Genomic DNA, 15,485 nt, shown 5'->3' with positions numbered 1-15,485 from the left:
GATATAATATATTGGATCGGTTTTCATCAACCAATCCGAAAACCGATCCAATCCAATTAAAATTTGTGGATTTTTTTTGGTTTTCGATTTATTCGGTTATTGATTTTTCGGTTCGGTCACCGCTGTTCGAATCGATTTTTTATCGGTTGATGAACAGCCCTAGTGTACAATAATAATGGCTTATAGCCCAAGACGTATAGTGTGTTCATAATGACAAACGTCGTTAAGATAGAAGTCATTTAAAATTTAAAATTGATGGTCAGAACATGTGCGCTTTCACTTTATAATTTTGGGTAATAAAAATTTAAAATTTACAAAATTACTTATTCGTAAAATTATAAATTTTAATTACTTATTTGGTAATTTAATTAAATATATGTTTTGCTTTTTGAGGGAGTAGAAGTCATTTCATCAATGCGTCAGCAATTTTTGGTCATGAAAGACAAATGTCATTATCTGTTTCAACGTTTAAAAACAAAATAACTATATAATAAAAAAACGTAGGCGTTTCGAGCTTCAGATGCTTCCTGGTTCTTGCGCGTAAAGATTAAAATTCGATTTTTAAAAGAAATTTTTTCCCACCATCCATATTTAAATTTAAAATTTTAAACCATTTCAAATTTCAGATCAGACGACCAATTCCAACATAAAAAGCAATTAAAACACCTGATTATCCAATTAAAATTTCGAAACAGTTTTTCTGTAAATATAAGGTTTGCAGTGCGATTAAACAACCCCGGCGGATGACGAAATTTTTGATCTTTTTTCCATGTGCATCGCACGGATAATATACTAGTTATATGAAAAGGAAAGTGATGATCCGAAATTCTTTTATGCTTAATAGAAATATTTTTTATTATATTATTTGTTGTGTTATCAAACGCAATTATCATTCTCGGAATAAAAATAGAACATATTATCAAACACTTTTTTTTCTCAGAAACTGTTCCAAGACTCAGAAATAGAAAAAAAAATATTTCTTTTCAAAAACAGTACCAGGGAACATAATGATTGTCATGCACACCCTATAATTCTTGGCAATCATAGGGCGTAAGTATAAAATGTAGGATTAAGTGTGTTATGAGGGTTGGAATGGATTGGTTTGGAAATAAAAACTTCACAAATTAACACAAATTAACATCATGACCAGAAATTGCTGACGCATTGATGAAATGACTTCTACTCCCTCAAAAAGCAAAACGTATATTTAATTAAATTACCGAATAAGTAATTAAAATTTATAATTTTACGAATAAGTAATTTTGTAAATTTTAAATTTTTATTACCCAAAATTATAAAGTGAAAGCGCACATGTTCTGACCATCAATTTTAAATTTTAAATGACTTCTATCTTAATGACGTTTGTCCTACGTATCTTAATTTCACCCTGCAATTCGAATACGACACTGTCATTTCCGCACACTGAGTTTTTTTGATCTCGCGGACTTTTCTTTTCTATTTTTTTGGTATTTTTGGGAGTATCTCTCTTTTCTCTTCGCTTTTCCGTTGAAGCACATCTATATACATATAAAGGAGAGTTTAAGAAGTTCTTAATTTATCTTCTCTTTTCTCTTAATCAAAAGTTCTTCCAAGCAAGTTGGGCGCTGTCATGAATAAACATCAATCAGATTTCCAAACTCCCCAAAATAAGAGAAGAAGGACGGACCATTTAAAAAATATTCTGAGTGATTCTTCGACCTCAGGCTGTCGTGTGTTGTCTCCCTTTACTGGTAAGTGCGAAACGCTATCCTTCGACCTGTTCATGGTTCGTATGTTTATTTTCTGTTACAGAAGTTTCTTTGTTGTTCATTTCTTTTTACAATGCTTACTATGAACATAAGTTGCGCTTCTTTTTTACTCCTTTCACTATGAACATAAGCTGCTTTTGTTTTTTTTTTTTTTCAATCATAACATATCCCTATTACATGTAGCTGTAGTTTACAAAAAATATATAAATAAATATATTTCTTAGTATGCAGACTTTGATAAGTTGCTTTTGTTTGTCATATTGTAGAGAATCTATCTCCGTTCACTGACACCCAGGCCAGCAGGTATTTTTTATTTCGCTCTGAGTTCTTTTTGTGTTGCTTTGTAATGGTTGATTTCAAATCCATTTTAGTTCCATTAGATGTTATTTCTGATTGTTGCTTTTTATAACATGTAGACTTTCTGAAGTAAGCAATGTACACAATCAGTTGAGCTGCAATAGACAACAGCTCCGTAATATTACTAACAGTAACATTACGTTCACTGTTAAATTGGAGAAAAGTATTTGTAGTTTAAACCCTAAAAAAATAATATGATATAATTCTTCGTATGTAAATGTTATTAAATTTTTTTCTTCAACGTGTATGAGTTCATATCAGTGTACAGAACACACGTTTATTGGTTGTGTATTTGTTCTCTTTTGTAGAGAATCTATCTCCGTTCACTGACACCCAGGCCAGCAGGTATTTTTTATTTCGCTCTGAGTTCTTTTTGTGTTGCGTTCTAATGGTTGATTTCAAATCCCTTTTAGTTCCATTCGATGTTGTTTCTGATTGTTGCTTTTTATAACATGTAGACTTTACGAAGTAGGCAATGTACACAATCAGTTGAGCTGTAACAGACAACAGCTTCGTAATATTATTAACGGTAACATTACTTTCTCTGTTTGATAAAACAAAGGTTGTGTCAATTAAATTCATTTGGTTTGATAAAAAAATAGCTCCGTAAGTATTTAATTTTATCGTTTGCTTCGTAATTCATTTGGTTCAAAAAATTGGCGTCCTCAAATTTTTTGATAGATACCAAAAATGCTAGAATGAGGCGAAAAAGCATACTGGCAGAAAAGAAGAATTCTAGGCATTTTATTAATGTAGACAATATAACTCGAACGGAAGACTTAACAGGTAATTTGTCATGTGCTGCTTATTGTTCATTCATTATTTTAATTGGATAATCAGGTGTTTTAATTGCTTTTTATGTTGTAATTGGTCGTCTGATCTAAAATTCGAAATTTGAAATGGTTTAAAATTTTGAATTTAAATATGGATGGTGGGAAAAGAATATTAGATGAAGGCAAATCTATTATCGAAAAAGAAAATATAGTAGAAGATATTTTTTTTTTCGGTACATAGAAGATACTTTTAATTTTACTATAGTGATAACCTTTTTTTATCTAAAATAAAATAATGAAACTTTATTTTAAAAGCTTGTGTTTCCTTCTATTTTTGCCCATCCATTGTTAGGGGGTGATTGACTCCACAACATAAACCTCACATTCTACGTTGTTATTAAGACGTGTAAAATAATCGAACCAAATCAAATTGAATCGAATGGAATGGAAACACATTTTTCTCAACTAATTTTAAGAATTGAACTGATTTTATAAATAAATTTAAAAATTAAGTTGAATCAACTAAATACTCAAATGAATTTTGATCTGGTTCTGAAGTATGAACCGCTTCTGAAATATAAATAGCTTCTAAACCGTTTTTGAACTTATTTTGAACCGATTTTGTGAGAAAATAAAAATAATTAAGGGTCTCTTTGAATCAGTGTTTTAAAACCCGGCTCGGACCGGCCGGGTCGACCCGGGACTCGGTGACCCGGTGGGTTTTCCGGTCCGAGCGGGTAGTTAGACCGGTTATGCAGTCAGCCCGGATTGGACCGGTTGACCCGGCCGAAACCCGGCGACCCGGCGACTCGGTTGACTCGGGTTAAACCGGTTTTTCCTTTTTTCTTTTTTTTTTTTTGGTAAATTTTTTTTGTTGATAAGAACTCTTGAATTAAATCATATTCATATTTTATTATGAATATGATTAAAAGTAAGGTGAAAATAATAAGGTATTTTAGATTAGTGTAGTTCGTTTATGTAATTTAGTTGCATCTTATAATGATCTCATGAAGTTAAGTGGTGATAAACACTGATGGTCTCATGATCTCATCTCAACGGTCTAGAGCTAGAAACTTAGAAATATATAATATTTGATATCATTGAAAACTAATTTATTTTTTGAAGCTCATAGATAGTTTTCTTATGTGAATTTTTATTAATATAAGTAATATTTTTATATTTTTAATATGTGAACAGTAAAACCGGTTCAACCCGGTTGAACCAATGACTCAGTGACCCAGTACCTCGACCGGTTTGATGACCGATCCGAGTTTTAAAACACTGATTTGAATTGACTTATAAAAAAAAATTATGCCTTTTAATTTTAGAAATATTTTTTACAAAAAAAAAATAGATTTTAAAAAAATATTTGATTTTTGAATTCTGCTTTTTTTTTAAATTAAAATTTTTTGCTTTTTAGAAAAAAGATTTTTGGTTTTTTATGTAGCTGTAGTTTACAAAAAATATATAAAAATTATTACAAAAAGAAATCAGCTGTTTTAATTGATTTTTATGTTGGAATTTGTCATCTTATCTAAGATTTTAGGCTTATTGTTCATTCATTTTATGCGTGGTATATTAATTACTCAACTTTTGAAATTTCAAAAATAGGATTAGATGTCAATGATGATGTGTCCATACATTCAACTCTTACTACGTTATCTAATTCTGACTCCATGACAAGGTATGATCAGAATTAATTTTTTTTATTAGTAACTGTATACTGTTACTACTTTTGTGAAACCATATAACTGAATTAACACTGTTTCAATTTTCTATTGTTGTAAAGGATACAATATTCTACTCCAGGTGATACCTATGGAAGTAGTGCTTCAACTCATGCCCTCCAACAAAGTGAGATAAAAAAAATGTTATTTATTATGTATTTACAACAAAACCATATTAATATGAGGACGCACGACATACTATCACATTTTTTGTGTGGTTTTTTTATTATGAAATTCCCTATAGTAATTAAATTCTACTTATAGCAAGAAAAAATATTCAAAATGTTCGTATTCAAAATATTCAAATTGTGTCAATTAAATTCATTTGGTTTGATAAAAAAATAGCACCGTAAGTATTTAATTTTATCGTTTGCTTCGTAATTCATTTGGTTCAAAAAATTGGCATCCTCATATTTTTTGATAGATACCAAAAATGCTAGAATGAGGCAAAAAAGCATACTGGCTGAAAAGAAGAATTCTAGGCGTTTTATTAATATAGACAATATAACTCGAATGGAAGACTTAACAGGTAATTTGTCATGTGTTACTTATTGTTCATTCATTTTATGCGTGGTATATTAATTACTCAACTTTTGAAATTTCAAAAATAGGAATAGATGTCAATGATGCTGTGTCCATACATTCAACTCTTACTACATTATCTAATTCTGACTCCATGAAAAGGTATGATCAGAATTAATTTTTTTTATTAGTAACTGTATACTGTTACTACTTTTGTGAAACCATATAACTGAATTAACACTGTTTCAATTTTCTATTGTTGTAAAGGATACAATATTCTACTCCAGGTGATACCTATGGAAGTAGTGCTTCAACTCATGCCCTCCAACAAAGTGAGATAAAAAAAATGTTATTCATTATGTATTTACAACAAAACCATATTAATATGAGGACGCACGACATACTATCACAATTTTTTTGTGGTTTTTTTATTACGAAATTCCCTATAGTAATTAAATTCTACTTATAGCAAGAAAAAATATTCAAAATGTTCGTATTGAAATGATTTCTGATATCTTCGTGTCATTTTTTCTTTATGCTACAGGTACTTATATGAATAATTCTATTGTGCCTAACATTACTTCTAACAGTAAAGGTATTTGCATCAATTTAAATTTTGTTCATTTTTTCTTTCGAACCTAATTTATGCATCTATCGTGATTTCTCCGTGTTTGTATTTATTAAGATTATTGGGATACGGGGGATCCTACTTTTGTTTGCGAGAAATGCGGAGCACATTTGTGGTACGAGGAGAGAAATAAAAAAAAATCATAAACCCAGCACACCAGAATTTGGTTTGTGCTGCGTAAATGGAAAAGTAAAACTTCCTTTATTGAAAGGTCCTCCTGATGCTTTGCTTAATTTGCATGATAATTCAAATATCAAGAGCCGCCACTATATACGGAATATTCGAGCATACAATATGATATTTTCCTTCACCTCCTTTGGAGCAAAAGTGGACGGATCAGTGAATCAAGCTTCTGGCCCTTATTGTTTTAGAGTTGGGGGACGAGTGCATCATTTAATAGGCAGCCTTATTCCAGCTGACAGTCATACTCCAAAATTTGCTCAGCTATATATATACGATACTGACAATGAAGTTGACAACAGATTGGGTTGTTTAAGGCGCGTTATTTTCTAATCTATTGTCATCTATCAATTACGGTGTATATTTTTTATATATTTTTTACTTATTTTTATGACATTATTCTTGCAGTTCGATAAACAGTGAAGATATGCTTGATCCGAGCAGGTATTTCGTTCGGTTATTCATACGGGGGTCATTTTTAGCTGTTTCTCAACCCTTAAATTTGGTTAAAAATGTTTAAGATGAACTAAATATATAAATATATTATTTTGTAATTAGTTTTAAGAAAATATGCCTTTCATAACGAACATACAAAAAGTAGATGGGCTCATTTATTTTAATTTCTTTTTCTTTTTCTTAGTGGATTTTATTCACTCTTTTGTGTGTTGCATGAGACAAGCAGAAACATATTCCTTTTAACTTCCTTAGTTTGGTATCAGTTCTAAAATTATAACTAAATTTAAGTTCTATATATAAATATATAAAGAAAGGATATATCAGGAAACTTTTAATTCAATATTAAAGAAAATGTTGAAAACAAAACAAAAAATATAGGGAAAAGTGGGAAAAGTATTTCTCTAGTGGAGATAAAGTTATCTTCATTCTTTAGTGAACTTAAAATGACGTTATTTTGGGATTGTAAGATTAAAAAATTATTATGATAAAGATTAATATAACCCTGCAATAAATTAGTACTAGTTGATTACCCGTGCGATGCACGGAGAAAAAAATCGGTTTGTTTGTCCCGTAAACGAATTAATTAGAAAATCGGTTTGTTCGTATGACATAAACGTGTAACTTTTAAGGTAGGAACAAAAAAAGAATATAATAATTTAAACACAGTAAATTCCATGGTTGACAGCAAAATCTCCATTAAAAAAATATAAATGTCATGTTGACAGCAATATAATAAGAAATATGCCCAACCGATACTCACAACAGTTGTAAAATATCGTCCGCCATGCACTATTGGTATTTGCTGCTGTTCGAAATGAATCATAAACAATATATAAACAATATTTGGAAAAGAAAAAATTATTGAAGGGAATTATATAGTTTAGGCAGATGAATAATTCAGAATTACAATGAAAAACCTTTGACTCTGAAAAATGACAAGGGAATAATATACTGATTGTGCCTCGAATACTGAATCTGCATAACAATAAAAAATTAGCAGAAAAATAGGCATAACAACTAAAGGAAATCAACAAAGAAGATTAAAAAATATTTTCTGATAAAAAATTGAGATATTACCTGATACCAAACAACAATGTTATCTCTTTGTAGAAATAACCAAGTATACTACACTAATCTTTGAAATACTTCCTTGTAGACGATGTTAAAGGTAGTATTTGTAACGCAACCATTTTCATCAAGTATCAGCATCTTCAATCCATGTCTGCTCTTTACTCTAGATAGTGCCACATATAATTGCCCATGAGTGAAGACAAACCTAGGAAGATAAATGCCAACATGAGACAGCGACTGTCCTTGACTTTTGTTTATAGTCATCGCAAACGAAACTACCAAGGGGAATTGTCTTCTTTGGAAGTTTACTGGAAATGTATGACCCGATGGGTTGATCGTCATTCTAGGGATTAACACAGTATCTCCTATATTGTTTCCTGTAAGAACAATTGCCTCAACAACATGATTCCCCAACTTTGTAATAAGTAATCTCGTACCGTTGCATAAACCTCTTGATTGATCAATATTTCTCAATGACTTCTATCTTAACGACGTTTGTCATTATGAACACACTATACGTCTTGGGCTATAAGCCATTATTATTGTACACTAGGGCGGTTCATCAACCGATCCAAATCGATTCGAACCGCGGTGACCGAACCGAAAAATCGATAACCGAATAAACCGAAAACCGAAAAAAATCCACAAATTTTAATTGGATTGGATCGGTTTTCGGATTGGTTGATGAAAACCGATCCAATATATTATATCCCCTCTATCTACTTGGGTCTTTCCTCAATCATAGCTCAAAAATTTCTAAACCCAAGACTCATTAACCCATCAACTAAACCCACAAAAAAGCCTAGTCACATCTCATCAACTAAACCCAACACCCCTAGTCACACTAGGGCTGTTCGCAGTCTGGATTGGATCAGTTTTAAAAGCAAAAATCATCCGATCCAATCCCTTCAGTTTGAGCATGTAATAATCCATTCGGTTTGAAATTTTTTCAAATCTGATCCGATCCAATCTAATTTTTTTCGGTTTGGATAGGATCGATTTTCGGTTTTTTGAAAATCCTAAAATTTATTTTATGATTATTGTGCAAATAACATCTTTTGTATATATTGGCTTTGTAAATTTTTTTTAAATACAAAAGCGTCGGTAAACGATAATATAGTTTTTTTTTTAGACAATGAGATATGAAGCTCTGCATAGATGAAATTTTATTAATGAGATGTGACTAGATTTTTTCTTGGGTTTAATTGATGGGTTAATGAGTCTTGGGTTTAGAAATTATTTGATTATGATTGGAGAAAGACCCAAGTAGGTAAAGGAAAATTAATATATTGGATCGGTTTGGATTATATCGGTTTTCATCTACCAATCCGAAAACCGGTCTAATCCAATTAAAATTTGCAATTTTTTTTCGGTTTTCGATTTTTCGGTTTTCGATTTATTCGGTTATCGGTTTTTCGGTTCGGTCACCGCGATTTGAATCGGTTGATGAACAACCCTAGCGAACACCCCTATTGTACACAATGATCTGCTACATGTAGACTACCTCTTATTTATATAGTTTATTTGTGGATAGTGAAATTTTGGACATTTGATGAATTTTGGAGTCCAATACTTGATTCGCCATTGTCGCATTAGGATTAATATATTTTAAGATTCTTTTCAATTAACAGTAAATAATCTTCCTTTAGTTGATGTATCTTTTAATCTCTCCAAATTTATAGACGTTAAATTTATTATTAATAATAATTTAAGTTCATTGAGTGATACCTTGTATGAACTATAATTATTTGAATGAAATAACTATTTGTAAAATATATCTATTTTTATTATTTGATTCTACTTTTTTTTGGGTAATTAATCAACATACTCTGATATTATTATATCTTAAGTTAATTCAAAATGTGACAAACTGTGAAAAGTTTATGTTCGAAGAACCGAAACTTTTGATTACTAAAAGTCTTCAGGTTTAATTATCAAACATTTGATTTTTTTTAACTATTAGAAAAAAAATGAATTATTGTTATTAATAATAACTTGATGTTTTTCAATTTGTATGGATTTCAAAAAAAAAAAATTGCACACATGCACAAATAAAAATCATTTAATATTTGACTGAATATATTTGATGTCAATCTGTAAAATAATAATGGTTGATTGTTTTTTATTATAATTATTAGATACTAATTATTATTTATGATACTAATCGATATTTATTGTCAACAATACTATGATTATTTCCCCTTTTATGAAATATTTATATTATTTAAGTTGAGTGAGTGATATTAGCATAGTCTGTGACAGTTTTTTTTTTTTTTTTGGTAAAGTAGTCTGTAACAGTTTAAATTATAGATTTATTCATTAAATATTACGATTCTTGTGCAATGATTTCCATTTTTTTGGCGATTAATTAATATACTATATATTGTTTTATTTTTAACATATTTAAAATTAGAAAAACCTGGAGAAGTTAATATTTCAAGAAACAAAAATTTTGGTAACTTAAGATTTTCGGATATTAGAAAATATTTAGATTTTTCAAACGAACAGGAAAAAAATGAAAAATCAATTATTATCATTGATAATAAATTTAATAGTTTTGAATTTATAAAGATACAAAAAAATCACTCACATAAATGAGAGTAGTTTAATTTTTGAATCTTAACTTAATAAAATTAATTTGATTTCTATTTAAAAAATAATTTCCTTGCTTAATATTTTATTTATTAAACTTTAATAATTATTTATAATATTAATTATATTTAAGTGAAGAAGGAGAAAAAGAGGCGGTAAGATAGGAAAATTTTTGTGTAGGACGATAATGAAATTGTCAGGTGACAGGTCCTCCTAATCTTAAACGCTGGATTTGGATCAATCATGTGAAAGCTGGTCACGTGGTCATTTTATTTGATCATAATCATTCATTGATGATGAGATAAGAGAGAGAAAAGTATATGATTTCTAAATGAGTGATTATAATCGAATAACATGATCATATAATCACTTTTTCACATGAGAGGATCCAAATCTCTAAACACCAAATTTGAGGGCTGGTGTCAGCGCATTGTGTCAGTCAATTTGATTCAAATTCGCGAACAAAACTTTAGCATCAGATGTATCTAATTAGGTACATTTTTTTTAAAAGGAGAAATTTTTTCAAATTGGTGGGAAAAAAAATTCAAAAGTAGTGAAAGTTTTCCAAATATAAAAAAGAAGAAGATATACACAATCGGATACATCTAATGTACCAAAGATATTATTTTCATTCACCAAAGAAGTAAATAACTTTGAATTTATTTTATTTTTCTTTAATTTCTGACTCTCTGGGCCTTCCACCATTTTTGGGCCTCTCTGATATCCGTAGATTCAGAAATCACGACTCACCTGGTCTCCAAATACGCCATTTAACCTAGCTTTATTCCCTTTATATACCCCTCATTCCTAAGTACATTATTCTCACCTCGTATTCGTTCCTTCTCACATCACTTGGCAAAGTAGACCAAACATGACTACCGCTTCATTCTCTTTGATCTTCTTTCTCTTCTCCTTCCTTCTCACCCCAACCCTCATATTCTCTTCACCTGTTTATGACCCTGAATTTGTGGCCCAAGAGGTAAACAGGTAATAAAAGTCACAACCTTTATGCTTCTCCTCTCTATATACATAAAATGTGCATTATGTAATTGTATACATGATGCTAGTACATTTAGAGAAATGTTTTCCAAATCATATACCAATATTAACGTTTGATCTTATTTCATTTATTTTTGGTGACAGGAATATCACTGCTTCTATGGCTAATGCAGATTTGATGTCCCGCTCTTGTGGGACTGGCAACCCCATTGATGATTGTTGGAGATGTGACCCCAATTGGGCTTACAACAGGAGAAGGCTAGCAGATTGTGCAATCGGTTTCGGCAAGAAAGCCATTGGTGGAAAAAATGGTAAGTTATATATTGTCACCGACTCCGGCGACTATGACGCGGTGAAACCGAAACCGGGGACACTCCGGCATGCAGTGATTCAAGACGAGCCATTGTGGATCATATTCGCAAGAGATATGACTATTAAACTGAAGGTAGAGTTAATCATGAACTCGCATAAGACAATTGATGGAAGAGGCGCGAACGTGCATATAGCTGGTGGTCCATGCATTACTATACAATATGTGACCAATGTTATAATACATGGGATACATATACATGATTGTAAGCCAGGTGGGAATGCTATGGTGCGGGACTCACCAGACCACTACGGGTGGAGAACCGTGTCGGATGGTGATGGTATCTCCATCTTAGGAGGAAGCCACATATGGATTGACCATTGCTCATTCTCTCAATGCACTGATGGTTTGATCGATGCCGTTCTTGCGTCCACTGCAATTACCATTTCCAACAATTACTTTACCAAGCACGACAAGGTTATGCTGTTGGGTCACAGCGACTCATACACTCAAGACAAAAACATGCATGTCACTATAGCTTTCAACCACTTTGCAGAAGGGCTTGTTCAAAGGATGCCAATGTAAAAGTTTTGTTATTTAATTTATATTTATTTTTCCATTATTTCTCCAACTCACTTATAAAGTTGAAATTTTTGTATATTATTTGTGAATGTTTGCAGGTGTAGGTTTGGATATTTTCATGTGGTGAACAATGACTATACCCATTGGCAAATGTATGCTGTTGGTGGAAGTGCTAACCCAACCATCAATAGCCAAGGAAATAGATTTGTTGCATCCAATCACCCATTCACCAAAGAGGTAATCATTACATAAAAATAAAAACTTCCCTTTTTTTTAATTCTGGTTTTATAACTAATTTTTTTTAAATCTATTAAATCATTTTGTAATGAAATATGTAATTATAATATTTGAATTTGCGCAGGTGACAAAGCATCAGGTTGCACCGGAGAGTGAATGGAGGCATTGGAACTGGAGGTCTCAGGATGATTTAATGTTAAACGGCGCGTTTTTCAAATCATCAGGGTCTCAATCTTCTTCGAACTATGCGAGAGCTTCCAGTTTAAGGCCAAGGCCATCTTCTCTTGTGGGTTCGATTACAAGGAGTGCTGGTGCCCTCAAGTGCAGGAGGGGATCACGTTGCTAATTTTTTCGATTTCCAATTTGTTGTATTTTCATTTTAAGATTTCTATTAGGATGTTTTTCATATTCTATTGTAGCTGAATCTTCGTTATATATTTGGGAATGAATGAATATGCACAAAGAAAATTTCTAATTTCTCTTTCTTTTCTTGACTCTCCCCCAATTTTCTCTCCAGAATCCTTTGTTCAATCTCTCCCTTATTCTCTTGTTCTCCGCCTTGATTATCGCTCTCCTCTAATTTTCTTTCCCTTTTAATTTGGTCCGTTACACAAATCAAATGCTATATGGCGGATATGTTCATGATCAGCTTAAAATTGATGGAAGCCTTAAATGGTTAGAAAGTTGAATTCAAATTTTAGATCATTAAAGTATATTTAAAAATATATATAATTATTAAGCCTTTAATGGTTATTAAGTTTTTCAATTGAATTCACGCACAAGTGCAATTAGAATATTGGAGAATAAAAATGTTGTAAAATAGAAGAGCATCTCTCTGTCAATTAAGTTGTAAAAAAGTTGCCCTATAATGTCGTAAAAGAAAATAAATAAAGAATCATTTCAAAAAGCATATATATATATATATATATATATGAGGGGGGATATTTTGACTACCAAAAGTGTCCACTACCACCTTACTACCTATCAAATCACCATTGGATCAAAGAGAGAGAATGTTAAAAAGTTTTTGAAGAGAGACAAAATGTTAATTCAATGGTGATTAGATAGGTAGTAAGGTGGTAGTGGAAACTTTTGGTAGTCAAATTTGTTGAGACATTTTTTTGTTCATATTTAAACCTATTTTAACTCCATCTATCTTTTATTTTCTTGTTGGTATTGTCGTTTAGTTTTCTTGCTATTATTTTTTTTTTATTAATTCCTACTATAATTTATTTATAATATTTTCTATGTTTAATTGTTAAATTATAATAATATATTTAGACAAGATAACATGCATTGTGTGTAAAAATGAAATGCGTAAATTATTATGTATAAGGTTTCGATTATATGTTATAATTTTATATTTTGAAAAAATTTGTAAATCTTCATTCTAAATAAAGTTTTAAAGTTTCTTTTAATCAATTTAATATTTATAAAAGAATAAATAAAGAAACTTACCTTTTGAACAAATGATACATTTTAAATTATTTAATTCAATTTAAATAATTAAAATAGCTTCCGCTATACCTATTCTTTTAATAATAAAAAAAGTTTCTGCCACATCCCCTCTGTCACAGTATTATTTTGGTGGCTGAGAATAACTTTTTTTTTTTTTGGAAATAATAGGAAATTAAAACAAAAACACAACAAAAAGAAACTAGGCACAAAGCCTAGACCAGTGAACACCTATAGTGTCACCATACAGACTATCAATACAACCTGACGGTGGACAATCAAATTCCTGAATTACCCAAGAGAAACCATAAGAGTAAGAGGCTAGAAAGTCCGCTACTATTTCCTTCACGGTGAATGTGAGACATATAAATCTGCCAATCTCGCTGCATCAAATTTCGAATACGATTCACCAAATTAGCCGCAGGGTAATCATGGTGGCACCCATTTGTAATGAGCTGTTGAGCTGAAAGAGAATCTCCTTCGAGCCAAACTTGCCTAAAACCTCTATCCCAAGCTAGCTCCAAACCAACCAAGCAAGCCCATAACTCAGCATGCAAAACTGTACCTGAGCCTAAATTTTTACAGAATCCGACGATCCAAGTTCCTGAGGCATCGCGAAAAACTCCTCCACACCCAGTCCTAGTACCATTAGCATCACATGCACCATCAACATTAAGCTTAACCCAATCCACAGGAGGACAACACCAAGCAACCAATCTCTCTATTCGATTCCTTGGTTGATTGCCCGCTCCAAAAATAGGGTTAGCTGCAAGAGCGACACTATCTCTGAAACCAATTGCTGAACGGATAAGTGAATAAGCATTCTGGCGATCACCTTCAAAAACCCAAGAATTCCTACATTTCCAAATTTTCCAGGCTAAGATTCCAAATAAAAGAGGCCAGTCCGACCCCATCCCCCAATCCTTTGAGCTGTCTAAATTAGAAATGATCCAATTGTGCAGGTTGAGGTTGAAAAATTCACGCTGATTTATATGAGGCATTATCATGCACCATACTTCCTTTGATTGTGGACAGTCGCGAATAGTATGAAGGATAGTTTCACTAGACTGATCACATCTAGGACACAGATCTGAAAGAGCCATATGACGGCGGAGTCTACAAACATTAGTCATCAGCTTCTCCCCTGCCATTAACCAAAGAAAAAAGCGAATTCTTTCTGGCCCCTGCCATCTCCAAACACTTTCCCAAGGAAACTGTTGGATTGTAGTATCTTTGATGGCTAATATTGCATATGCTGACTTAACAGTAAACTTGCCATCTGTCGTTCCATTCCAAATTAAATGATCCTGGCCATCTTGACTAGAAGGAGGAAGAATTCATAAATCGATGCAGCACAGAATCTGGAAGCAATTGTCGAAGAGAATTCCATTTCCATTGCCCCAATTCATCCACGTAGTCCACCACCTTCTGAAGAGTATCACTAATAGAAAACTGAGAACCTGCATATGAGATCAAAGGACCACAATCGGGCAGCCAGCTATCAAGCCAGAACATAGTGGACTGACCATTGCCTAACTGCACCCGACTATGATCCATTATAATATTCCAATGACGCGTAATTCCCTTCCAAAGCTGGGAGCTGCTGTTTGGAGCATGAATAATTGGTGTCATGCCTGCCTCCACATTGTACTTAGCACGTAAGAACTTTGACCACAAGGCATCTGGATGAGCTACGAGGTTGAACCCAACCTTCATGATAAATGCTGAGTTCATTTCCCTCATACTCCGCAGTCCAAGGCCTCCATTTTTTTTATCCATGCAAATCTGCTTCCAGGCCACAAGATGAGAACGTCTAGAGTGTGGAGATGAACCCCAAACAAAATTTCG

At 32.0% G+C, this 15,485-nt stretch overlaps 1 protein-coding gene across 1 annotated transcript; it reads left to right on the top strand.

The window, feature by feature from the left end:
* The first annotated feature begins 10,919 nt into the window (after positions 1–10,919).
* LOC133307982 (probable pectate lyase 18) lies at positions 10,920–12,636 on the top strand. Its single transcript, XM_061508566.1, has 4 exons — positions 10,920–11,041; positions 11,198–11,944; positions 12,044–12,182; positions 12,307–12,636. The coding sequence occupies exons 1-4, from the start codon at positions 10,926–10,928 to the stop codon at positions 12,526–12,528; spliced, it is 1,224 nt and encodes a 407-aa protein (XP_061364550.1). The 5' UTR covers positions 10,920–10,925; the 3' UTR covers positions 12,529–12,636.
* Positions 12,637–15,485: the final 2,849 nt, after the last annotated feature.

Source organism: Gastrolobium bilobum, unplaced genomic scaffold (assembly GCF_033153095.1).
Source record: "Gastrolobium bilobum isolate Gb01-03AN ecotype WA unplaced genomic scaffold, APGP_CSIRO_Gbil_v1 utg195101, whole genome shotgun sequence".
Classification (NCBI taxonomy): domain Eukaryota; kingdom Viridiplantae; phylum Streptophyta; class Magnoliopsida; order Fabales; family Fabaceae; genus Gastrolobium; species Gastrolobium bilobum.
This window is presented reverse-complemented; position numbering and strand designations above follow the sequence as displayed.

Excerpts from the sequence above, each read along its gene's own strand:
- LOC133307982 (XM_061508566.1), top strand. The coding sequence starts at position 10,926 with ATGACTACCGCTTCATTCTCTTTGATCTTCTTTCTCTTCTCCTTCCTT. Across the intron at positions 11,042-11,197 it reads GTGGCCCAAGAGGTAAACAG|GAATATCACTGCTTCTATGG; the intron begins GTAATAAAAGTC and ends TTTTGGTGACAG. Across the intron at positions 11,945-12,043 it reads CTTGTTCAAAGGATGCCAAT|GTGTAGGTTTGGATATTTTC; the intron begins GTAAAAGTTTTG and ends GAATGTTTGCAG.